Source organism: Lentinus tigrinus (assembly GCF_003813185.1).
Source record: "Lentinus tigrinus ALCF2SS1-7 unplaced genomic scaffold L226scaffold_5, whole genome shotgun sequence".
NCBI classification, from domain to species: domain Eukaryota; kingdom Fungi; phylum Basidiomycota; class Agaricomycetes; order Polyporales; family Polyporaceae; genus Lentinus; species Lentinus tigrinus.
Genome location: NW_027137914.1, coordinates 224,573 through 248,069, shown reverse-complemented (window position 1 = coordinate 248,069; position 23,497 = coordinate 224,573). Strand labels below are relative to the sequence as shown.

Genomic DNA, 23,497 nt, shown 5'->3' with positions numbered 1-23,497 from the left:
ATGAGCGTAACAGTTCGTCAATCGAACGTGAGTGCATGACTGCGTGTGGGAAAGGTTGACCGTCCCAATGACCTACAGGCCATTGGGAGGAGGACTTGTTCCGTGTTGGAGTCGTAGTGGGTTGCATCGGATGTTGTTCCTTTATTCGCCATCCAAGCAACTCTGGACTTTTGCTGAGTGGTACGCTGCCAGATACGAAACACAAGCGCGTTAGACTTTTGCAATGAGCGCATGATATTGCGAGAGAAACGCACCGAGTAGAGGAAACTTCGCACCAAGTTTCGTCATAACGTAGAGCAGCGCCTCAAGGTCTCCTCGAACCTCCATGGTGTTCAAGGGGTCCGGCCATGATGACTGCAGTCTCGAGAGCTCGTGCTCGAGCACCTTGGCTGCGCTCGCCCAACAACACTAAGAGGAAAAGCACGCGTTAGCTCAGCATCTGCACCGCGAGTCACATGAGAGACTTACGCCGATGACGGGGTCAAGGAGCTCGAAGTCGGCATCCGTGATGAGCTTGGTGACATGGATCAGTGATCGCGCTGCGCGAAGACACTTGTCGCGAGAGGCGGTGTCATCGCGCATGAATGGTGCATGCAAGCGGATCATCGAAGCATGGGCAAGGCTATGGATGACGATCAGAGCGTACTTGTCGTCTGGCATCGCTCCTCCCACTTGATGCAGCGGGACGAGTGTCGTAGTGAAACGGATGATGCTGTGCTCGAACGCGCTGAAGTTCTCTGAGAAAGCACCGGACGCGAGCGACCCTGGGCGCTTTGAGTTGGCGGTACGGACATCAGAGATAGAGCGACTCACGGGGACTCCAGCTAGACGAGAGCCTGTTCGCGCCTTCATACAACGTGGACACCTTGGCTCGTAGAGCGAGGGTGGAGAAACCGCTGAGGGAGTTTGACTGCGGTTGTTGCACGAAGAATGCGCGAATGGTGGGGGAACCTCCGCCGATGTCGAGATCTCCCTAGAGTACAGAGCGTGAGTGAAGGGCGCATCGTAATTCGCTCGGTGTCAGTACTCACATTCTCGTAATCCTCGATACGCTGCGGCCAGGGCGTAGTGATGGAAGCCCAGGGGTGATCGCTGTCGGGCAGTGTTGCTGGTCTGCGGAGCATGACAGACCAGCAGCGGTCCAAGTTGTAGACTTGCCAGAACGTCGAGATGCGCTCGCCACGCTCGATGCTGTCTTTGGGGGGCGGCAAGTCGAATGAGGCATCCCAACTGTCGAGGACGGGGACGTTCTCGGAGCCAATCTGGTGGAGGCGACACTGGATCGCGAGGGCGGATGCTGCAGCCGAGTAGTAGCTTCCCTCGAACAGTCTGCCGTTTGAAATGTAGTAGACCGAAAGTAGACAGCAGGCTTGAATGACGTCGATGGCCTTGTCGGTGTACTGCAGCGCGTCGGCGAGGGCTGTTGTTGAACGGGAGAGGTAGAGCTGCTCGTACTGGCTGAGGGAACCAGGGCGAGATAGGTAACATGCCCAGAGGCAGATGGCGTTCATCAAGACGGGATGGCGCTGTTCGGATGCGGGGAGGGCGAGTGAATCCCGGAGGCGACCGACGTGGATGTCGAGACCACACTGGTGACGGTGGGGAATGAAGATCTCCAAGCTAGGAACAGCGTGGAATGCGTTAGCAGGCGCGTGGGATGGGGAAGAATACGAGGGAGCGAGGACTGACAGAATGTGGTCAAGTGGCGGTGCGTCCATGCCATTGTACGGAACGGCAGGAACGGCAGCCAGGTCCTAGATGACAGGAATGATGAGTATGAGCACGATGCGGAGGTTAGGGATGACGTACGGTGCCAAAGTTGAAGTGCTCCCATGCCCTAGGGTCGACCTCGGGAGAGTCGAGAGACAAGGGACTGAGCATGTTTCTGCGCGCCTGCTCGTCGGGGAGCGGGAAGGGAGTGGGGGAGGCGGAGGCAGAGTAGCTGAGCTTGCCGGGGGAGTCGTAGCTTGAACCCGAGGAGGACTCTGAGTAGTAGGGAGAGATGGCATGGGGGTCGAAGAGGGTCATGGAGGGGGCGGACTGCTCAGGGTTCTCGAGCTCCTTGACGCGCATCTCGAGGCGGGCGATGTGCTCTCTCATGAGCTGCGTTCTTGTCTTGCCTTTTCCGTCATCGTACTCGCATGCGTCTGCCTTCTTGGCGCGGACGCACTGTGCACAAGCGGGCTTCGTGCCGTCGCAGCGCTGAGAGGGGAGGGAGGGAGGGGGGCTCGGCATGGGAGGCGGAAGAGAGAGGGGGAAGAGACTCACCATCTTGCGTTTGCGGCATCGCAGACAAGCCTTTCCTGGAGGGCGGAAGGAGGGTGCGCAGCAGGTGAGTAGAGAGTTATGTGCGAGGATGTCGGAGGCGAGGGAGCGGGGGAACGCACCTCTCTGGAGGGGGGCCGGGCCGGTGGAAGAAGTGGGTTTCCGCTCCTCGGCCATTACAAAAATAGTAGGATAGAAAAGTCAAGAGAAAGCGGCGGGGAGCGGGGAGCTAGGCGAGCTGCGGAAGGAAAAGCAAGTGTGCCTGGGGCGCGCGTCCTGTTCGGGCGGGGACGCGGGCAGAGCGGGGGCCCAGGGCGGGATGAAGGCGAAGAGGAAGAGGAAGGGAGGCGGGCGGAAAGAGGAGAAAGGAACGGCAGACGAGGAGGCCAGCGGCGGGGACCCATTGGGATTAAGTATGATTGGGAGCACAAGAGTACAACTCTCGGATGTTGCGGAACGTGGCCAGCGCGTCTCCCTCGCCCGCGCTCGCCCATGTCTCGCTGCCGCCTCTGCCCCTCTCTCACTCCGGCCAATCATCCCCGCGACTCCCTCTCCCTCTCCCCGTCCCCCTCCCCCTCCCTTCCACCCACACATCTCCCGCTGCCCCCCGCATCCGCACCCGCACGACCCCCGCCCCGCCCCCCGCCCCCCGCCGCACGTCGCACACCCCCCCTCCCCCGATCGCACGTAGAAACCCAATCTCACCCCCAGTGCCTCGGGCCGCCGCGATCTGCCGAGAGCTAAACCCCGGCTCGGTTTCCGCGATCCTGCCGGCAGTGACTAATCTTCTCTCTTAATCCTCCTCCGGACTCCATGTGCCTTGTTCCGATCCAAACTCTAACTCCCGACGCATTGCTCGCCCATCCTCCCACAGGGCTGTGTCTCCTCCATCTTCGTCCTCGTGGTTCTGCTAATCCCACTCCCGCCAGCACAGCGCACCATATCTCATGCCGTCATCCTCCTCCTCTCTCCTTCCTCCCCTCGCAATTCCAGACATCATACTCTCCGACCCAGTCTACCATCAGTTCTCACTATCCTCGCCTAACTCTCGCTACCGTCTCCCCCCGCCTTCCTCTACCAGCCCACACGCCGACGGCATCATCGCCATATGACAAGTGATGCGCCGAATCTCTCCCATGGCTATGTCTCATCCTTCTGACCCACCCCACACATCTCCCGTGTGTCCGTCCTCCCCCGCGCCCTACCTCCATCACCATCGCATTATCGGATTCGCTCTTACATGCACTAAGTTACCCGAACCTCGAACCGCCTCTCTGGGTCCGCATCCTTGTGCTGCACACTACACTGAAACGCGGATCTCCCTGGGCCCTCGGCAAATTCCCTCTGCCCAAACTCATTGCCACTGCCAGGAGCAATCGCCTTGCCACCGCTCGCCCAGGCTCGCCTCCCATCAGACCCATCTCAGATTCCTCCCTTCCATCCCCCGCTTCTTTTCCTACCACATATGGTCAAGGTCGCCTCTTTCGCTTGATGTCCTGCCTCGATCCTCGGTTGTATGTAATCCTCCCGTTAGCCTCCATCGGAGACAATCGATGACTGCGAACAAGCTTTCATATCTCCGAGAATTCTCAAGTGTTCAATCACCATCGCTTCATCCTCGCGCCCAGTTCTCTCTGATTCTCCCATGACCTCGGACCTTCACGATCAAGGCTAAATCGTTCATACGCCACATGCCAAGACTTGCTTTGTGGGCCGTCCTCTGCCGTCGTATGTGCCCTAGATGCCCCGACATGCATCATGCATATGAAACTTCACCATAATCTTGCGCCTACGCGAGCACCACAATGGCACGCTACACGCTCCGTATGATGCGCTTTTTGCGGACATCACTGTTGCAATTGTCTGGTATTGACATGTTTTTGTATACCGTGACTTTTGTCCGACCATGCACGGTCCCAAAACGGCGTACGTTCGTCGTTACTTCACCCACCCCACCCAACGGCTACCCAGTACCAACACCCGGTTCCTGATTATCGTATGGTTCGTATTGCGAGTACTGTCCTCGAGCGATCGGCCGCCCGCTGGGGTTCCGTATCGCCCGTTCACAACTAGTGCCCCACTTGTCAATAGCGGCCGTTTCATTGAACCATCCTGAACTCAGTGCCGGTCGGCGGGATTGGAGCAACCTGCCAATATCCGCCATCAGCACGGACGCGGCCGAATGGCCAGCAGCGAGCCGAGATGTGACATCAAATTCTGGGGGAGCACAGCTTCAACACGCCGATCATGGTCAGTGCAAAATGTATCGCGTTCGCTCAAATTCGATCTCAATGTCAGGGGGAAGCCTGAAGATCCCATGCCGTGCTCATCCTTGGGAGTCTACACCGGCAAGCGTGTTCTCGAATTGCAGAGGACCGACCACATGTCGACTCTTTCCCGTCCCCAGTCACGAAACTTGAACGAACGGGCCGGAGTCGACATACGGGACGGCAATAGCTGCTCGGTGGAAGGATCGTCCATGCCACCGGCATGCCACTATGAGCTCCGGTCCATCAGGACATAAGTTTCCCCGCTTGTACGGTGTTCCGGGGTCAGTCTCTGCACGCATTGCGAGGTCCGGCCCGCTGACAGGGGGGCGCGGACAACATGTGTAAGACATGTACTTATGAATCGGTTGAAGGGGATCCCGTGTCTTCTAGTTGACGGGCCTACATCATGCAGAACGGCGGTAAGAACAGAGAAGCCTACTTACCATCCGTCCTAGTGGTAGCCGCTCGCGCTCGTGATATCGCCGGTGGCTCGACACCGGTGGTGGATACAACGGATGCGCGTGCCGACCCTAAGTATGCGGACGGCGGACGCGACATACTCGCGCCAGGCAGCTTTTCCCGACAGTAGCGCACGAGGCATTGCACGGCCATTCAGTCGCCATCGATTGACCTATATGGCCTCAAGCCAGGAAGATGGGCCGGGTTCAGCGTCCCTGCCTCCGGTCTCCAGCGCAAGGGTCAGTACGCCTTGTCTCGTCTTGCTTCGGTCACAACATGCGTGTCAATAGGTGTACGAGGACCCACCAGTCATCAATCGTACGAGTACGAGTTATAGCGACCGTCCCCACAGCATGATATGTCGTCGGCGGACTCCAGCCATGTGCAAGCGGATGGGTTCCGGGGCGTTAGCTTTCCGATGGATTAGAAGCGTCACATCACGACGTTTGAGGAAGCATCGCGGCGCGTACTGAGAGTGTCTACTGAAGCGACGGTGTTATGGGTCCCCCGGAGCGGGCGCAAACGCAAGAGACTGTTAACGAGTAAGCGGGGAAGCAGGAAGCAGATTGGGCATATGAAGAGTCGAGGGCTTAAGCTTATGACCTGATAGATGGCACCGTGGCCACAACATGCCGAAGATCAGAGGCAACGCGGCGGAAGAGTCCCGTCGCGCGAAAAACGCCCCTACAAACTACGTCAGTTTCAATAGAAACAAAGGACCGAAAAAGTCCGCAAGGTGTCCACGTAGATTACATTCTATGGGCGCACTCTCTTGGACTCGTGGTTTTACGAGAGGCCGATCATATTGGGGCTAGCTACTAGTAGTAGCAGGGCCCGCGAAGTGGCAGCCGATGCTGGCTACCACGGTCGTCGCTCGCAAGCCGCAAGGTTGTGGTATCTCTGCGTATCCTGGTGTTAGTGTTCTGTGGCTCATGGATGTGAACGGAGAGTAACCACACCCTGGCGTCCGCGCGGTCGCGGGTGAAGGTGACTGGAAAAGGCGTTGTAGCCCGATTTGGTCAGGATCGGAGAGGTTCCCACGGGACCGATCGGGAAGAGAGAGTACTTCCGACGAGAGTGGAAGCTGAGTCAGCGTGATTAACCATATCGGGGAGTCGGGATGAGGGCGGAGGCGCGGGTTGGGCGCGGGACTGGGAGGGGTTTGCATTGCGTTCGCACTCGGCCACAGCCTCGCAGCTCTCCTCGTCGGACGTGCTGTGTCCAGACAACGTCTCAATCACCCGCACAGGTCATACGCACCCATGAGCTCACGATCGCCCCCGCGTCCATGCGGTCCTATCCGAACCCAGTGTCTGCCTGGCAGTATGCACGCTTCATCTCACATCTGTCTGACATTCACCATTCGAAACACGATTCATGAGTCCTTTGCATGCAGTTTATGCAGCGCATTAGTGAGCAAGATCCGTGCACCTCTTCGGTGCGCGATCCTCCGGAGTCTAACCGCTTCTCCAAGTCACTTGCGTCGTTTCGAAACCGCACGGTTCACTAATGGCCCCGGTGCTTGCGATGCTATCACCGCCTAAGCCACTGGCCTGCCCGAATAAGGTGCTGCTCGCGGGTGCGTGTCCTACTCGGATACATACTCCATGATGTGGTATATATCCGCTTCCGCTTCCCTCGTCCCGGTCTACCGCGCCGACTCCGCCCGTAGTGAAGGCTTTCACTGTTCTCTGGCTACCCCGTAGTGAATATGGAGCACTCGTCTGATGATACCTTCGCTGCAGGTGCTTCTCCTCATCCATCTCTCATCACCGGGCAAAACTGGTCCGACACTGCTGATGGGGGTGCCGCAAATGCGCCTCATCCGAAGCTCATGCGACTCCTTCCAGGCCGTAACGAACCCCCAGCGTGCTTCGCCGGTACAGCGTGACATGTTGACGCCGTTCAGCGATTCACGGAGCGCTATATGTACGTAGTTCCCCTTGGCTGTGCATGTCGTGTAGACTGACAGGCCCCGTTCTCTTCTCTGCTTCTCGCAGGTCCATGCACTTGGGTGTATAGCCTCGCAGTCTAATAATAATAATGAATAGCAGACCCGCGACGAGCCACGGTGCTAATCATACCGGGAGTCACTGGCTTGAAGGTTTCCGCCTGCTCTTCGCCGGACATCTCGCCGGACTTGAAGCGTGCCGCGCTTCCTTCCTCAGACGGATACATGGCAGCTGCTGCGCTATTCTCAAAGGCTCGTCATGCCGGTTCCACAGGTGATGTGGCAGTTACCATCTTCGCAGCATGCACTATGGAAGCTCACTCTTATCGTAGAACCCTCTCTCCGCGCATCAGCGCAGCGCAAACGAGCTTACACCTCTGCGGATACTCGGCTTGTACCTTCCGTTAGTGGCAGACGGGATACTGATAGTTCGCTCCTGCTGGCCCCCGGCCTCCGGTTGGCGCACACCTTGTAAGTAAAGACACTGCACTCTTTGTTCTATATCAACGCGCCGGGCTGCGCCACCTCGACACACGATCAGTCTAACTAATATGTCGAGCTTTGGCTGGTCCGCAGTTGAATCACAAAGCTTAGTGTGCCCGTGCTTGGACAGGCTTGGGCCTTGGGGGACCTCCGACAAAATCAGTTGCCAATCACTCCGTCCGCACCACACGACAATCCTATGACACAGCCTTTTGCAGCCCACGCACCGTCTCCGGCAATTTCCTTAGATCGTCGCGAACAAGCATGGGAGGTCACTAAGCCGTGGCTTTCGAACCCCAAGGAAGCCCGAGGAAGACTACATCGTTGTACCCGGAGACCTAGCGTCATACATGGAAGACCGTTCAGTTCTTCGAACTTTCAGGTGACTCCATCCCATCATAGGAGGGGAATCAAAGGCCAAACATGCACGTAGCTTGAGGTCCGCACCGGCCCCCTTAACCATGAGCCAGGTACAGTGGACCCCGACAAGTATACCTGGCATCGTCCCGACACGACGGAAACATCGGCATGGAACAAAGCCCAACTATCATAGGTACATGGCCGCCGCTAGGGATCCATGCCGTATGTCCCTCCACCTCCGGTCCGGTCGTACTTCACGCCCTGACGTGTCTGACAGTGGTATGTTTCACGCGAGGGATAATACCAAGGGACAATATACCAGTAAGAGCGCTACGCCTTGTCCCTTGTCAATCAGCCATCATGCCATGGCAGAACTTGGGGTGTGCACCTCGTCTTTTATGGCTTGCCCCGCGTCGTTCATAGGTCCCGCCACCGTCTCACTACAACTACATAGCGCACTAGGCGATAATGGCGCACATCCGGCGGGATCTTGGTCTCCCATATGCATGTCTGGATCCAATCACCGCGTTCGAACGGCATGGCGCTGACAGAGGATCCGCTGGCGCGGTACCGGGTACGGTCTGTCACAGCCCAGCACGGTCCCATCCGGTCATCTTCGAAAAGATCCGACTGTGATCAGATTCCTTGTCGCCTGGCAAATCCAGAACCGGCGACTGCACTCTAGTATGCATCGCGGGGGCCGTGAGGGGCCGCGCCTTTCGATACTGCGGGTGTACCTGGGCACTTCGCATCTCGTAAACGAACTTTGCACTTTCCAAGTGAACATCGAAGCGATGCCGCATTCGCATTCACATGGGACGTAAGTCGGACATTGACCCAACACTGGCCGCATTTACAGGCACCGCCGTTAATATGTAGGAACTTGAGGGGCTGGAGCCTGGCGTACCTTCCGCGACGGCGGTTACCATGATGGTTTGTCATGGTAGTTAAGGGGGCCCAGTTCCGCACGAGCTAGAATCGCTCGATGCTTTCGCCGTGTGAACTTGGTCCACGGTCTCAAGGCGATTCGTTTTCGGAACGGTCATCATTGCCCGGTCTCTTGACATAACGGATATTAGCTTCATGCTTTCGCCCTTGTCCAATGTTTGATGGCAATGCACTTGTCCTTCCAACACCTCGCTCTTGTGTTTGCTTTGGACGCTTCCTTTACAGACGGACTCCTTGTGGAGACTCGTGCAGAAGCTAGAGCGCAGGTGAACAAGGACGACACAAATCGGGTGGTTATCCTCGAATTGGTTCGTGACGTGCATTCACTGTCGCCGTGTCGACATCGTGAATTTCGGAAGTTCGGGAAATCTATGAGCCCACAGATCACCGCAGCCTTGAGTCAGCGCCCACGTCGCGCATTGTGGCGAACTCGTGCGCCCAATGTTGTCCACCACATGATACGTAGCAATATCTCAGTGTTCATTATATGATACTTCCCATGGTACGGCATGGGATCGTGCCGTACATCAATTACGCGACGGACGGTATGACGACAGTGCCGAGCAACAGCTGCAAGGAGAGGCGAGCCGTAAGTAAGTAGGAGGACCCTAAGAATGTATGTATCCCGCCAAGTATATAAGGCGCAGGGTCCAGGGGAAGGGGTGGCAGATCATCACGCAGCACCAGCAGCGGCACGAATCGAATCGAGAAGAATATCCTTGTAGTCACCACCAGCCTCCCACATCGCGAAGCCGCGTAGCTTCTCGCTCTTGATGAATTTGCCTTTTGACTCAAAAGCACGTGCATCATCGAAAGAAACCATGATGCTGGAAGTGGCATTGTAGACATATGCCTACGGTCGCAAGAATTAGATTTGCTAAGGGAATGTGACATGACTCGGAACTCACCGTCTGGCTGCAAGAGTCAAACTTGTAGTCGATGTTGGGAGCAACGGTACCGTTGGAAGTGAGGAAGCCGTTGTCGACGAGACCCCAGAAGTCAAAGTTACCCCCGGGTCCACTTGCATTGCCACACTCGTCCGTACCCGCAGCGTCATCCCACTTGTCGCCAATGGGTTGCTGAGCAGCATCGAACGCGGGGTAGCTGTTGAGTGAGCCGCTCTTGTTGATGGCGACAGACTTATTGACGTGGAAGGAATGACCATACGACGCGACACCTAGTACGATCTGGTTTGCCGGCATCCCGGCGGCTGTCCACTGCGCAACGGAGCTGACAGCACTACCCTGCTGGTTGTCCGGGGACGCACATGTGTCGTTGAGAGGGGCGTTGGGTCCAACAGCTGTGCTCCAGGAGCCCCAGATGTCGTAGTTCATGACTGCGATCCAGTCAAGCTGCTTGGCGAAGCCCGAGACGTCTTCGAGCCGATTGCCATCAGGGCCGGCCCACGGAAAGATCGAGGTGGCTGCAGTAAGAATGAGCTTCTTGCCGACAGGGTCAGCGCGGAGTTGCTTGAGGAAGCTCAGGAAGTTGGTGGTGTCGTTCGGGTTAATGGCATTGCAGCCAATACCCTGTGTACCAGGGTACTCCCAACTACCAACTAGATCAGATGGCGAGAACAGAGAACTCGATGTGGAACATACTCGAAGTCGATGCCGTCAAGGTTGTATTTCTGGGCGAGATTGGTGATGGTCTTCACAAAGGCAGTCCGGTTGGCCGCGCTACCGACGGCAGTCGAGTAGTAGAGAGAGCCGGTCCAGCCACCAACAGACACAAGCGCTTTGACACCCTACGGACGTTACAAAATGAGGTCCAAGCATAGACGTGAGCAGCTGACAAGGTACATACATTCTTATGGGCAGTTTCTACGAACTTGGGCAGCACTCCGGGGTTAGAACCATTCAGGGACAGGACGTGCACATCGGGCGTGGTCTCCCTAGGAGAGACATCTCTTGAGATACGGCGCGTGACGGAAGACAGTAGACGCAAGAATTGGAGTGCTTACGCAAAGGAGTATGTCATATGGGTGTACTTGCTCCAGCTGACGGCAGTGAGGGGGAAGTCATCCGAGTGCCAACCGGCATACCACGCGGCGGAAACGAGGGAAGACTTGGAGCCCTTGCCGTGGTTGGAGCAGGTGCGAGTTGAGGAGGCTGGCTTTGCGTAGACGAAAGGTAGAAGAAGGAGGGCAAGAGTAAGGAGCGAACGCATGGTTGGAAACGAGAAGGGTGGGTGGAGAACAGCAAGGGGGAGGAACGGGGACAAGGGAAGCGGGCATACGTGCATGGACGTGATATATATACCAGGCCAGGGCATGATGACACCAGAGCGGGCAAAGACAGTGCCCCAATCATCAACACGCTCATCCTCGGCGACCCGGCGGTCTCATTCAGCTGTTCGGGTTCTCCGAATACGTTGACGGTTGCTTCTTCCATGTGGACACCGTGGTTCTTGCGCTCACCAAGAGCACATGATCATTGGCAACACAATTTGGGAGAGAGAAGCGACAGTCGATGAGCAAGGCCTGAGCGGAGAGGAAGCTTGATGTGGGCAGCTACTAGGACGAAGCCTGCTGGAGAGCGATGCTGGCTGGGCGAAGTGGGATATTTGAGAGACATGTAATACCGCCATCAACCGCCCGCGCCATGGATCAGTCCCATCATCATCAAATTCGGCTTCTCCCCATGGGCGCACCTCTCGCTACTCAACTACTTGACCGTCATTCAATAAACTACTCAGGTAAGAACTCACTTCATAACGCATTTCTCCCTGCACAAGGTCCATAGCGGAGGCGCTCTGGCTTTCTCTAACAGCGAGGCGAGACTCAATAGCTGCCATACCTATTTGCCTGCCTTCCATCTCGAGAACTCGACCTGCCACAATCCATAATGGAGCAGCCGCCGGAAGCACCTCTACCAATGCTGGCATGCACCTAGGGCCGCCGCGTCGTCCGCTAGATTCATACCTTTTGCCGGCCCTTTACTTCGAAACCAAATGCGGGCTAACACACGTACCGATAGATCTACAAAACAGTGGATTACCGGGTTAGCATGTGCTTCGAGCTGAGTTCATCGTATAGATGAAGGCAAGTCATGTAATGCAGCAAGAAGAATAGCTTGCGATAAGGATAACAAGTACAAGATGGGAACTAGACCGAGTTGACTGCCGAATCGGACGGGGCTTCAAAAAGGCTCTCGAACGCCTCACGGGATTGTCCGATAACACCGAACGCATCTTGGAGCGTCCGACCGAGGTAGTCCAGCTCCTGGATTACCGCCTTCATCGTCAGTGCATACGCGAAGAAGAGTAGGTGCCGGGAGCCCTTGACGTCTCGGTTGCGTACAACATCCAGTTTGCGAATAGCCTCGACCTGACACGATCCCATCACCGTCAGTTGCTGCGCATGAAAGCAAGAAGATGGAAAACTTACGAGACGCAGACGAGAGTCCTCCGCAGGCGGTAGATACGGGGGAAGAGGCGACTTGAGCCGGAAGGCAGAGGCAAGGACAGAAAAATACAAGATGACATTCCCAACCATCTCCCGTCGTTCTCTATTCACTGGCATGATGAAGTCAGTCCTGACAGTCTGCAAGCAAGCCACAGTTAGTTGAAGAACGTCTGACACAAGCGGAGGGTACCCACTGTATGCCACTCTTCTCGTGACGTCACACAGCGCATGCTATGAAGCCTATCCAGTATGGATTGCAGGCTCGTCAAGATTGATCGGTAAAGCGGGACGGGGAACGGCCCCTTAAGACGCGGCTCATGCTGCGTCTGGGCAAGCAGCCCCTGCAGTTCAATGAGCTTGATTTGCAGGTGTAGTTCCCTGCAACAGACGCATCCACAGTCAGCCGGGCGAGACATACGATGAGCCCAAGGGAACCTACATGGCCATAAAATGCTGAATCGACTGGGTCATGGCCGGGTTGACATGGAGAAGATGGGACTCCTCGGTGGGCGAGTCTTCGTCGTTGACCGCGTGCAGGTGGAACTCCTCATCAGAGAACGAGTTGAATGCCACCAGGCGAGTATACAGCCAGCCGATGTTCAAGCAGAAGCTACGTATCACGGGAAACGGTCAGCGGCGACTCCGGCTACATGTATCAACGTGCTCACTCCCCCAGGGCGCGGCTAAGCTCACGCCGAGCTTCCGCTGGCCACCAATAGCGAGAGACGATGGCGGCCCATACAACTCCGATAGTCACGGCGAGCGCGCGCTGGTAGGCGATGTCGAACACGGGCACGTCCTTCTGGCGGATATTGTAGCTGAGTTACAAGGGAATCAGCGCAGCCCGCAGTACGACGACGAGGATTGATACACACCAGTAGAGACATGTCAGATTGTACGTGAGCAGAACGAAACGCGCCGACGTCGCATACTGGGGCTTGGCAACGATGTAATAGAAGCAGGGAATGGAGTAGAAGAACCCGAATATGGACAGCAGCCACGGGTTCTCCGGGAATGCGGACCAAACCGCGAACGCCGTTACAGCACCGAGCCTGTGGGATAGTAGCGAATCAGCGTTCGGCGGAGGGGCTCATGAAACGCGGAAAGCCTACAGTGTTCCCAAGACACGATGCACGCCGAGGAAATTGGTCTATAGTAAGCATTGGTCAGCCTGTGCTCTATATGACTGAGAGGTAATAACGGTCTCACAGCACCGATCGTCGGGGAGATCACCACAAAGAACTGGGAAACGAATGTGAATCAGCTGTCTGCTTGCCTGAAACGCTAACAATGTGCGGGATCACTTACTGATATCAACGCCCATTCTCCCCGATACTCCACAAACATCGGTCGTGTGCTCTCAAAGAAGGCAGGGGATGCCAACATTGCGGTAGCCATGCCGGCCTTGACGGCATACTTCATGTCCTGCTGCTGCATCCGAGCGCCGAGCGCCCACAGTGACTGCTTCACCCGGCCAATGAACGTCAGGTTCTCTCGCGCGGGGGTCTGTATGGTGTTGGGCGCATGCGGCGTGACTTTGGGAAACGACACGGCCTTGTGCGGCTTGTGCTCGGTGAAGTACGCGGCTATGATGGCAGCAATGTACACATGGGTGAGCATCAGTAAGCCTGTCGGGGTATCGGAGCGACGAGGCTTGGGTAAAAAAAAGTACATACAGAATCGTTTGCGGATGCTGGTTGCCCGTGAACCGCGTGCGAACCGCTGTTGAGATCGCTTGGACCTCCATGGAAAACGGAGGAGGGTCTTGAGCCGACCCCAGAGGCCACCGCGTGCCGCGTTGGCGTGCTCTATGCTGCATAGGCGACCCATGGCGTCGACCAAGGAAATCAATTCTCGAGCGTATTCCTGCATGGTGAAGATGAAGCTGTGTTTCGATATGTCAAACCTTGTCAACGCACGGCACAGAGGCTCTTACAAGTATGCAAGGAATACGTTCTCGCTCTCATCACCCATGAGGATCTGGTTGTCGGATGTCAAAGACGCGATTGAGGCCCGCGAGTCGATCCCAGAGACATTGCCGCTACGATACATGCGTAGGACTGCATGATTTGAGGTACTCTCGAAGGTGAAGAGTGCACGCTCTACGCTGTCAGCAATCTCGACAAAGTCCGTCGGCCGCATAGACGTGCGGTTGATGTCACTCCGAGGTTGAACGAAGGCTTCACGAAGACGCTTCAAAGTCGAGATGCATGTTGTCTGAAGAAGAACATCAGCTCGCGTGCTTCTGAACGAAAACGAACGAGAACCTACCGAGAGAGCCTTGAGAGGCGGAGCAAGGTCATCCATAAGGTCGCCAAACACGGTCGCAGCAGCTTGCAGCATCGCGGTCTCCTCATCGTCCTCGGAGGGCTTGCCATTCTGCTCTGGAACATCTTTGCCTTTGCCATTGCTCACAGGAGAGGGCTGATTCTTCCCCGAAAGGTTCTTCAACGTCACCTTGCCCTCTCGGTGTCCTTTGATCAACTGGTGCTGTATGCTGATACCGCTCCTCAGGCCGTTCAGGTGTTGCCCGAGCCTGTTCAGGCTGTCGATCGCATCGACATATGCCTGACCCGAGCTTCCACGCAGCTGCGCGCCCTCACCGACCTTGCCGGGTCCACCGAAGAGTCGCTCGGATTGCGCCTCAACAAGGCTTTTCTTGAGCGAGGTGAAGGAGGCCTGGTGATTCGTGACGGCGCGCTGGAGCTTGTCCGAGCTAAACCCATGCGGTTCCTCCAAAAGGAAGGTTTGCGTGAGCATGCCAAGGAGCGTCGAGAAAGAATCAAGGGTCTGAGTCATGTTGTTCTGGAGAGCCTTTGTCGCGCGCTGCGGCCATATCGAGAGACATACGATATTGGAAATGACCGCGCCGACTATCACAATGAAGGCAACTTGCATGAGGGTCTGGATCCCGCCTTCCTTGACCACGCTACAGAACCGTCAATACTGGGCTAATAGAAGTAACGCACTACTTACACAACGAAGAGGATGATAGCGGTCATGCTGCAAGCTGTCGAGTAGGTCAGCGCAGTGAAAGGCAGTCAGTCACTCTAGACGTACCGGTGTTGAACGTCGGCTTCGCCATCCAGACCTTCATCCAAGCTACGCTGGACATGCCGAGACCGATCATGGACAAGACTAGCGCATCCGCGAGCCACTCCCAACCGGGCTGAAGCTCGAAGAACCAGTACACGCTCATACTTGAGAGGGAGACCAGAGTGGCGAAAACAAGACCCATCATACAAAAGACGTCGGCTTCAACCATGGCACCCAGTGTCTTTGCAGGATTGTAGTATACGGCGCTGCAACTCAACCTGAGTACGCATATATTGCATCGAGAACCGCACGACGTACACAGTAGCTACCATGTGTCCCGAAGGTGAAGGGGTGCGCTCTCCAGGATTGTCCCCGGTGATGTCCGCAATGAAGCCGGATAGATATGGAGAGAAGGTGAACAAGGAACCGATAAAGTATGCTATGGCGCACTTGAGAATGTTGCGCTGAACGGTGGTCAACGCGGGCAGCTTGCGGAGTGTGTACCACTTGGGAGGGGGCTCGATGAAGCGGGAGGGAGAGCGAGGACGTTCGGTGAGGGAGACGTCGGAATCAGACTCACTGTAGTCGCCATTGGTGGTAGACGCATACTCCGGAGGAGAGGAGATGTTCGTTCCAAGGTTGTTCGAGTGCGAATGACCGTACTCAGTCTCGAAGGGGTCGTGAACACCGTGCATGGATGCGGAGTGGTCGAAGTAGGATGAGGATGTCGCGCTCTCGGTGATGGGGCGAGGTGAGGTGTGCCTTGGGGTCGAATGAAGTGGGGCGGGAGAGCGGGGCAAGGAAGAATTGCGGAACGCGTCCTCTTCTGCCATAAGCTGGCCAAAGACGGTCCACTCGTGTTCAGGCGGACGGATGTGACGGGAACCACGAGTGAAGCTGGCAGCGAGCTCTTGGACGCGGGAAAGACGATCGCTCTTCCGGGGGGTTTGAGACGCTGTCATGGTAGAGGCGCTGCGATGAAAGCTAGGTCGGGGGACGTCTCTCGGGAGGTGGCTTGAAGAGTTGAGAACCGAGCGGGATGAGGGGGCAGCACCCATCTGCTCCGGGGATCCGACGAATCCCGAGAGAGAGTCCTGCAGATAGGGCTGGCGACTCGAAACGGGGATAGGAAGAGCAGGAGACGATCGCGAAGACGGTTCTGGATCCATGGCGGAAGACCGAGTCCTGCTTGCGGACGGAGATCCTGAGCATTGGGTCAGGCGTTCTACCCCATTAATGAGATGCACAGAACCATACCAGATGTGTTCAGGGCTGAAATTGGAGACAGGCAGGCTATGAGAGTCCAGCGATACGCACAGCGGTCGCCCAGAGGCAACGTTGCCTGTCTGCGGCCACGCCCAAACTTACGGTAGAAGAAGCGGCAGTACCAGATTCGCCCGCTGTGTCCTGCAAGGGGTATACAACGCGTCCAAGAACGGGCGGCGGGGCAGAGGAGGGGGACGAGAGAGAGGCAAGAATGTTCAAGTTCGCGTCAGGCTGGCAGTGGCATGCACGCGAGCGTTATGCATCTTCCCACGAGCGCGTCCTCGGTGAGTACGATTACAGCAGAGTGCAGCGGGCAGCATCGAATTCGAGAGCACAGAATCACATCACAACCACGGCCAGTACCTAGTACTTTGTCCTTTTCCTCCTCGACCCATGTCCGCCATCGCCCTGGGCCTGTATCCTCTCCAACAACGAACCTGGACCCCTCCCTCCCGCACCGTCTCCAAGACCAGGCGATCCCCGTCCCGCAGCTCTAGCCGCTCCGCGTATGCTGTACCCGCCAACCGGGTCCTTGTCCAGGTCGCCGGACTGCTGCTGTCCTGGGCGGCCAAGCACTGCAGGAGCTGTCGACGAATGGCCCATCGCGGACACCACAACAGGCTCGTCGGCGCGCCGCTTCGAAGGGATAGATGGCATCGTCACCGAGCTTGATAGTTCGCTCTCGCGACCCGTGTCCCGGTCGCCCTCGCGGCCGCGCTTGCTCCGCCGTCCTTGTCCACGATCCCGGTCGCGTTGCGACCGTTCGCGCTCTGGCGTCGACGACATCGCTGGTGATCCGCCGTTCGTTGGCCCGCCGCCAAGACGGCTGAGGAGTGAAGGGACAGACTTGACTTCCTCCGCCCTAGGCGAAGACGAGGTCTCTGCTCCCTTGCCCTTCCCTGCCCCTGTCCCTGTCCCCGTTGGGGGCGCGACAGCCTTGCCGCCACTCGCCGTCGTTCCAGAGCCCGGCACGTCACCTCCTCCACGTCCCCCACGCCCGCGCTCCTCCGTTCTGGGTCTCTTTGCAGATCGAGGGGAAACGTCGTTTGCTCGAGTAGATCCAGATGCACCGGCGACGTCGTTGGTAGATGTCGCAGTAGTAGATGCAGGGGCGTCCGACGCGACTGGAGAGGAGCGCGGCGCCTTGCTCTTGAGATGTGGCGGGGCCTGGCGTTCACGTTGCCTGTCAGCTCGTGGTCCACTAGGCGCACCAGAACTGGATGCCACAGTGGCAGCAGACGGTCGGGGAGGGAGTGATGCCGGCCGTCCTGATGAGCCGTTCTTGTCTGGGCTCACGACTAGACCTCGCGAGTTGCTTGGGACACCAGAGGGCGTCGCTACGCCATTCGAGCCCTCATGCTTGCGCTTGTTCACGTTCATGACCCTGCGTTGGTCGCCCTTGGTTGATGCGCGGTCACCTGCGGTTCCATTCACAGCTTGGGCATCTCCATTCCCATGTCCGTGCGCAGCCTTGGGGTTCACGTTACCTTTCTGTCCGTCCGCATCCGTCGAAGACGTCTTGCTACTGGGCATTGCCGGTGCCGAGCTCTTGAGCGGCTCAAGGAATGACTGCAGAAATCAAAGAAAGGAAGAGGAGATCGTTGGAGATATGCGGGGAGAACGAGAAGTTGCCCATTGCGAACCCTAATCACGCTGTGCACTTGCTCTTGCGCAGCCTTTGTCTCTGTAGGTGAATCTTGCGGTACGACGAGGGACTCTAGACGACGGAGGGCGGAGGTGACATGGTGAGGGATTTGCCAGCGGTTGTCGCGCTTACGCTGGAAAACGGCGCATCAGTATATGCTTATGGTTATCGATCAGCACGGAAGGATTGACAACTCACCCGAACGACAGCCTGCACGAGTGTCAAACACGCGGTCCATGGCCTGAGGTCCGACTTCATATCACTGAACGTCTAGCCCGACAAGTCAATCTCACGTTTTCCATCTCTCGCACGGCCAACGCACCTCGAGAAGTACGGCACAAACGTCTGGGAACTGTCTCCGTAACGCAGTATCGTCCACCACACTCGGTACGCCTCCCGTGGCCTTCCCGAGGTCGGCGGCAGGTGCTGTAGGCGGCACCTTGGGACCCTCTTCGCACGCAGCGACAAGCCCGGCGACTGCGGTGATCACATATGCCTGGTCCTCTTCTGTCAGACGACGGAGGACGGACTTGGGCGTTATGGAAGTATAATAGAACCGTAGTAGAAGTGAGGGGTGGGCCAACCGTTTCTCAACGGTGACAAAGGATACCAGATCGAGATAGTAGCGGGCGCCACTGAGTGTTCCGCTCACTTCTCCCGATGGCAAGTCGGTCTTGAATGCGGCACGGATCTGGCCAAGGAGCAGGTCAAGTAGCTCTTTGCCTCGTGCAGAGTAGGACCTGAAGGAGGGAAGAGCGGAGATGATGTCCTTGACGATCGTATCGACGTCCACGGGGGAAAGTTTCGTAATAGCCTGTGGCGGCCCAGCTTCTCAGAGGTTTGTTCGCGGCAAGTCGCACAAAAGGTTACGTACCTTGAAGAGGCCGGAGACGAGAAGCTGTTCGGCAGGAGTTCCAGCGGCGTTTGCATGACGCTCAACCAACGGACGCTTGGCTTCTACGGCGAGGAAGGCGAGAACAAGGGAGCGGAGACGATCACGGATGATTTGTTCTTCTTCGTCCAAGGGTTCGTCCGGAGGTATAATCTGATCACAAAGGACACCGAGGGTGACGACTGGATCCATGTCAAGGTGCTGGGTGAGGGCACGCTTGACGAATGTAACTTCGTCAGGTTCGTCTGCGTATGGATGTTAGCCATTGTGCACTTGCGCCACAATTGTGGCGAGTGATACGGAGACGGTGGCGGATTCGTATGTGTGGTGATAGTATTGCGAACACGGGCGTGAAGTAAAGAGGGAGTGACAGAAGACTGACCGCTTTGGAGTAGTTGGACGAGCACATCGGCGTTGCGTTTGACCCACTTGTTCTGCTCTCTGGACACGTCTACGATGGCAGCGTATCCCTTGATACGAACCTGCAGGAATGGATTCGCACGGGAGGACCGGAGGAGGAGGAGAAGCACGTACATTCGATACAGGATCCTCGCAGAGGTCATAGACGGCATTGATTGCATCGTCCTCCAAGTCGGGGAAGTCTTTGATGAACAACTTGAGGTTGGTGGCTGCAAGTATTTTGAGGGAAGTATGCGGGGAATGGGCGAGGTCGATGAGTTTCTTGAGAGTATCTCGCCGCTGTGGATGCGAAGCACGAATGAGCGTCGGGATGGGCATAGAGATAATTGGGGACTGACCAGGGCGGAAGTCTTAACTGGAGTACGGTCTGCACGTCGGAGAAGGTCACGTATGTCCTTCTCCTGCTCGGACAGACTCCGAGAGTCCATTGCGGCGGGTGGTCGAGGAGGAGAGCTGGAGAGAGAGAGAAGGACCTGGCAGTTGGAAGTGGCACTGGCAGTCCTGAGTGAGCCGTGCTCGACAGGCGCCCACGCCAACACGCGCAAAGTTGGAAGTTGAAGTTGGAACGGCCATCTCCGCCTCTTCCTCACCCTCCTCGGACTCCTCTTCCAAGCCTCGGACACAATAATTCCATTCCCATAAATCAACAAGCGTCGGTGCTGGCAGTGAACATGCAGATGAAAGTGGGATCCGGCACCGAACCCTGCTCATTTATCCGGACTTGCCAATGCCCGCGACATGTACCTCCTCTCCGTACGACATGCATGTCTTCCACTCCAGACTACATAGCAGTACATCCGTACCTGCTGCTTCTAGCCCACAGCTGACCTGTGCAACTTCCCAGCCATATTCCGCCGGTGTGTCTCCGAGACCCCGTACTGTTGTCCCGCCGTCTTTCGACACGTGGGCCTTAGTCCTTCCTAGCAGCCCATCTGGCTCTGTGCACCCGTTGCCATTCCCGGATCATTTGGGATAAAGCTCGGCTGCAAATGACCCCAGCCCCCCCCAACAACCGGACTTCTCCTCGAGGAACAGACCATCATGTGTGTCCCTAGACCTTCCAAAATGTACACCAATACCGCAGTACCTGCTGGACAACACTACTTTGATTGACAACTTGTCGTCCCGCGAAGCCGTCACACCCGCCAGCGGCCCGCACGCCTTTCTGCAAATCATATAAGAGCCCAGCACGTTCAGCTCAACAAGCACTCGCAAGGCTGAAACGTACAGTGCTAGTAACAGCTCACTATGATCTGGAGCTACTTCGTGCTCCTGGCCCTCGGCCTCCTCGCTGGTGCTGACGAAGCCGTCTACGCTCCCGGCAGCGGCGCCCTCGCATCTGGCTGGGAGAACTGGTCCTGGTCATCCACTATCGACTTCGCCTCCACCTCGGGCCCCGCAAGTGTCGAGGCCATCTCGGTCACCGCCGGTTCCTACGCTGCGCTTTCGCTCTACGACGAGACCGCCTTCGCCAACAACTTCGCCGGTCTGCGTTTCGACATTTCTGGCGACCAGCCTGATGTCTCCCTCTCCTTCTCGTCGTCGACTGACAGCGATTCCTCCGCGAGCATCCCATTGTCCGCCATGAGCTCTTCCGTCACCTCGACGTCGTGGACCACCATCACAGTCGACTTTGGTAACCTGCCCGGAAACGGTGGTGTCCTGCCTGCGGACAGCTGTGAGGAGAATTTCTTCATGATAGATTGAATAATATGCTGACCATTCCGTAACTTCGTAGGGGATCGTATCAACTTCCAAGCCGGCGGAAGTGGCGCGACATTCTATGTCACCAACATTGTACTCTTGACGGGTATGCGGCTCTGTTTCTGCCGATAATATCTAACAGTACTGATCATAGCTTCATCTGCAGAAATCATCGTCACTCCGGAGTTTCTCTCAGCGGATCCTCTGGCTGGCAACATCATCGCCGTCACTTCCCAGGGCGCCGTCGATTTCTCCCAAATCTCCGCTCAGTTGAACAATGCGACCGTAACTCTGAAGAAAGATGCCACGTACTCGCCTCCGGATACTCCTGCCCTCACGATCACCTACTTCACCATGTCTAAGCCGCTCGCTCCAGGCTCTCTTGTCATCACCGCCGGGGACAACACGACGTTCTCGCACACTATCCCCGCACTCAAGTATGGTACCATCAACATCGGCAACGTAAAGAACATCTCGAGCGACATTTACGGCGTCAACTTCCCCACAGACGCGAACTACATCGAGTTGTTGGGTGTCACGATCAGCCGCTGGGGTGGCAACGCGGTGACGGCCTACAATCCCTTCGGTCAGTTCACCAATGCAGGCAATGATTGGTACTTCGAGAACCGTATCGCCGATCCGCCTGACGCCGATGCTTGGATGGGCTGGGTTTCTGGTGCGCAGAGCAAGAGTCTGCTCACCGTCCCTGCGTAGGTTTACCTAGTTTTCGCCTCCAAAGACAATGAACCTGATGTAATCTCGACCTATAGCTTGGACTGGGTCTCGAAGGACTCCACTTCGTACTCCTACCCTAAGACGGTCTACCCCGGTGTGTTATTTGTGTCTTTCCGCCTTCAGCCACGTCCTGATCCCATATCCATTACGCAGCACAGGCCGCGTATGATCCGTACAACTCAGACGCGGGCAATGGTCAGTTCACGAACGGCTCTTGGGTCCCACCCTTGCCGCAGACCAACGTTTACGAACCATGGAACACGTCGCTCGCTGCCCAGTGGCTTTCCGGTCTGACTCACAAGCCTGACATCGTAACGGGTTGGTCTTCATGTTCCATGAACTTCTTAGAGTGTAGCTGATCGAGATTCGAATGACACAGTCGACAATGAGATCGAGATTGCCTCAAACACCCACCAAGATATGCATCCCGATCCGATGGGCTATGATGAAGAGCTTCAGCGCGTCGTCGACACGGCGACCATGGCCAAGAGCGTCCTCCCCAATGTCCAGGTTGCCGCACCGTCCACCTGCGCTTGGTGGTTCTGTAAGCCTTTCTCCTTCGGAGTCTTCCGACGCCGTACTGATCGGATATCTATCAGACTGGACCAGCAGCATCGGCTACACAGACAACACCGCACATAACAACCAGGACTTCCTCCCTTGGTTCCTGACCCAGATGCAAGCAGCATCGACCAAAGCTGGCAAACGTCTCCTCGACTACCTCGATATCCACTACTACTACGCCGCCGATACCAGCGCGAACGATGCCGCTGCCAAGGCTCTCAGACTCAGGATGACGAAGTCGTTGTGGGGTATGCTTATCCCTCGTACTCCTAATCTCCGCGTTCATGTCAAACCGCAGATCCCACATACATCGACGAGTCCTACATCGGCACCTCCGTTCCAGCCCAGTGGAGCCAGCCCAACCCAAACGCGGTCTGGCTCATCCCACGCATGCAGCAGCTCATCGCGCAGCACTACCCCGGCACCAAGCTCTCCATTTCCGAGTGGAGCTCCACCGCCGACACCGACATCACTGGCGGTCTCGTTACGGTTGACCAGCTCGGTATCTATGGACGCGAGGGTGTGGATAGCGCCACTTACTGGGGCACTGTGGACGAGAAGGGTCCCATAGGGTTGGCCTTCTGGCTCTTCCGAGGGTACGTCGAGCAGCTTGCAATCATTCCTCTGGGACCATCAGCTAATGAGAAGCTGTTCTACGCAGAAACGGAACTTACTTCGGAAACAAGAGTGTCCAGGTCAACATGGCCAACAGGGATGAGGACGTGCTTGGTGTCTATGCTAGCACGACCGACGGCAAAAAGCCCACGTTAGTCATCGTCAACAAGGATGTCGTTCCAGTCAACCTCGCCATTTCGAACATCCCCGCCGGTACATACTTCATGCGTCACTTCGGTGGTGCTGCTGGTGTCGCCAAGTGGCAGGTAAGTTGTTAATGGCCAACTGCTAATATAGTGCGCAAGGTGCTGACTGTGTTCATGAATGCAGACGACGGTCACAATATCGGCTAACAGCAACTTGGTCGTCCCTGCGTACGCTGCAGTCTTCCTGCAGCAGCAGTGATCGCCAGAAACCACGCACTCACATCGTCTCGGGTTGTAGTGATATACAGCTTGTCTAGGTTTTATATGATGCG

At 56.7% G+C, this 23,497-nt stretch overlaps 9 protein-coding genes across 9 annotated transcripts; 4 read left to right on the top strand and 5 right to left on the bottom strand.

The window, feature by feature from the left end:
* Positions 1 to 141: 141 nt before the first annotated feature.
* L226DRAFT_457383 (uncharacterized protein) lies at positions 142 to 2,442 on the bottom strand (the record flags this gene model as incomplete). Its single annotated transcript, XM_067675365.1, has 9 exons — positions 142 to 185; positions 255 to 408; positions 469 to 764; positions 814 to 973; positions 1,032 to 1,620; positions 1,690 to 1,754; positions 1,810 to 2,202; positions 2,269 to 2,303; positions 2,388 to 2,442. The coding sequence occupies 9 exons, from the start codon at positions 2,440 to 2,442 to the stop codon at positions 142 to 144; spliced, it is 1,791 nt and encodes a 596-aa protein (XP_067538708.1).
* Positions 2,443 to 2,931: 489 nt separating this feature from the next.
* On the top strand, positions 2,932 to 3,958 carry L226DRAFT_284423 (uncharacterized protein). The gene has a single exon (XM_067673585.1). The coding sequence runs from the start codon at positions 3,384 to 3,386 to the stop codon at positions 3,912 to 3,914; it is 531 nt and encodes a 176-aa protein (XP_067538707.1). The 5' UTR covers positions 2,932 to 3,383; the 3' UTR covers positions 3,915 to 3,958.
* On the bottom strand, positions 3,959 to 5,093 carry L226DRAFT_597293 (uncharacterized protein; the record flags this gene model as incomplete). Its single annotated transcript, XM_067685651.1, has 3 exons — positions 3,959 to 4,496; positions 4,710 to 4,824; positions 4,979 to 5,093. 3 exons carry the CDS (start codon positions 5,091 to 5,093, stop codon positions 4,229 to 4,231), a joined length of 498 nt encoding a protein of 165 aa, XP_067538706.1. The 3' UTR covers positions 3,959 to 4,228.
* Positions 5,094 to 6,544: 1,451 nt separating this feature from the next.
* Positions 6,545 to 7,285, top strand: L226DRAFT_531511 (uncharacterized protein). Its single transcript, XM_067680094.1, has 2 exons — positions 6,545 to 6,923; positions 6,995 to 7,285. Exon 1 carries the CDS (start codon positions 6,706 to 6,708, stop codon positions 6,883 to 6,885), a length of 180 nt encoding a protein of 59 aa, XP_067538705.1. The 5' UTR covers positions 6,545 to 6,705; the 3' UTR covers positions 6,886 to 6,923; positions 6,995 to 7,285.
* Positions 7,286 to 8,769: 1,484 nt separating this feature from the next.
* On the top strand, positions 8,770 to 9,318 carry L226DRAFT_284313 (uncharacterized protein). Its single transcript, XM_067673584.1, has one exon. It carries the CDS (start codon positions 8,898 to 8,900, stop codon positions 9,225 to 9,227), a length of 330 nt encoding a protein of 109 aa, XP_067538704.1. The 5' UTR covers positions 8,770 to 8,897; the 3' UTR covers positions 9,228 to 9,318.
* Positions 9,319 to 9,409: 91 nt separating this feature from the next.
* Positions 9,410 to 10,905, bottom strand: L226DRAFT_457454 (chitinase; the record flags this gene model as incomplete). Its single annotated transcript, XM_067675370.1, has 5 exons — positions 9,410 to 9,589; positions 9,645 to 10,287; positions 10,338 to 10,483; positions 10,543 to 10,630; positions 10,700 to 10,905. The coding sequence occupies 5 exons, from the start codon at positions 10,903 to 10,905 to the stop codon at positions 9,410 to 9,412; spliced, it is 1,263 nt and encodes a 420-aa protein (XP_067538703.1).
* A 937-nt stretch (positions 10,906 to 11,842) lies between these two features.
* Positions 11,843 to 16,011, bottom strand: L226DRAFT_456767 (uncharacterized protein; the record flags this gene model as incomplete). Its single annotated transcript, XM_067675321.1, has 15 exons — positions 11,843 to 12,064; positions 12,125 to 12,280; positions 12,337 to 12,520; positions 12,582 to 12,752; positions 12,811 to 12,960; positions 13,018 to 13,194; positions 13,255 to 13,292; positions 13,352 to 13,384; positions 13,451 to 13,728; positions 13,819 to 14,027; positions 14,079 to 14,359; positions 14,414 to 15,071; positions 15,119 to 15,152; positions 15,203 to 15,444; positions 15,497 to 16,011. The coding sequence occupies 15 exons, from the start codon at positions 16,009 to 16,011 to the stop codon at positions 11,843 to 11,845; spliced, it is 3,348 nt and encodes a 1,115-aa protein (XP_067538702.1).
* Positions 16,012 to 18,254: 2,243 nt separating this feature from the next.
* L226DRAFT_457147 (uncharacterized protein) lies at positions 18,255 to 19,829 on the bottom strand (the record flags this gene model as incomplete). The annotated part of the gene is made up of 6 exons (XM_067675352.1): positions 18,255 to 18,359; positions 18,412 to 18,903; positions 18,964 to 19,226; positions 19,364 to 19,463; positions 19,516 to 19,680; positions 19,740 to 19,829. 6 exons carry the CDS (start codon positions 19,827 to 19,829, stop codon positions 18,255 to 18,257), a joined length of 1,215 nt encoding a protein of 404 aa, XP_067538701.1.
* Positions 19,830 to 20,649: 820 nt separating this feature from the next.
* L226DRAFT_457148 (uncharacterized protein) lies at positions 20,650 to 23,424 on the top strand (the record flags this gene model as incomplete). The annotated part of the gene is made up of 10 exons (XM_067675353.1): positions 20,650 to 21,079; positions 21,140 to 21,211; positions 21,272 to 21,815; positions 21,876 to 21,934; positions 21,994 to 22,158; positions 22,220 to 22,384; positions 22,440 to 22,652; positions 22,703 to 23,000; positions 23,066 to 23,285; positions 23,350 to 23,424. 10 exons carry the CDS (start codon positions 20,650 to 20,652, stop codon positions 23,422 to 23,424), a joined length of 2,241 nt encoding a protein of 746 aa, XP_067538700.1.
* Between the last annotated feature and the right edge of the window lie 73 nt (positions 23,425 to 23,497).

Excerpts from the sequence above, each read along its gene's own strand:
- L226DRAFT_531511 (XM_067680094.1), top strand. The coding sequence starts at position 6,706 with ATGGAGCACTCGTCTGATGATACCTTCGCTGCAGGTGCTTCTCCTCAT.
- L226DRAFT_284313 (XM_067673584.1), top strand. The coding sequence starts at position 8,898 with ATGGCAATGCACTTGTCCTTCCAACACCTCGCTCTTGTGTTTGCTTTG.
- L226DRAFT_284423 (XM_067673585.1), top strand. The coding sequence starts at position 3,384 with ATGCGCCGAATCTCTCCCATGGCTATGTCTCATCCTTCTGACCCACCC.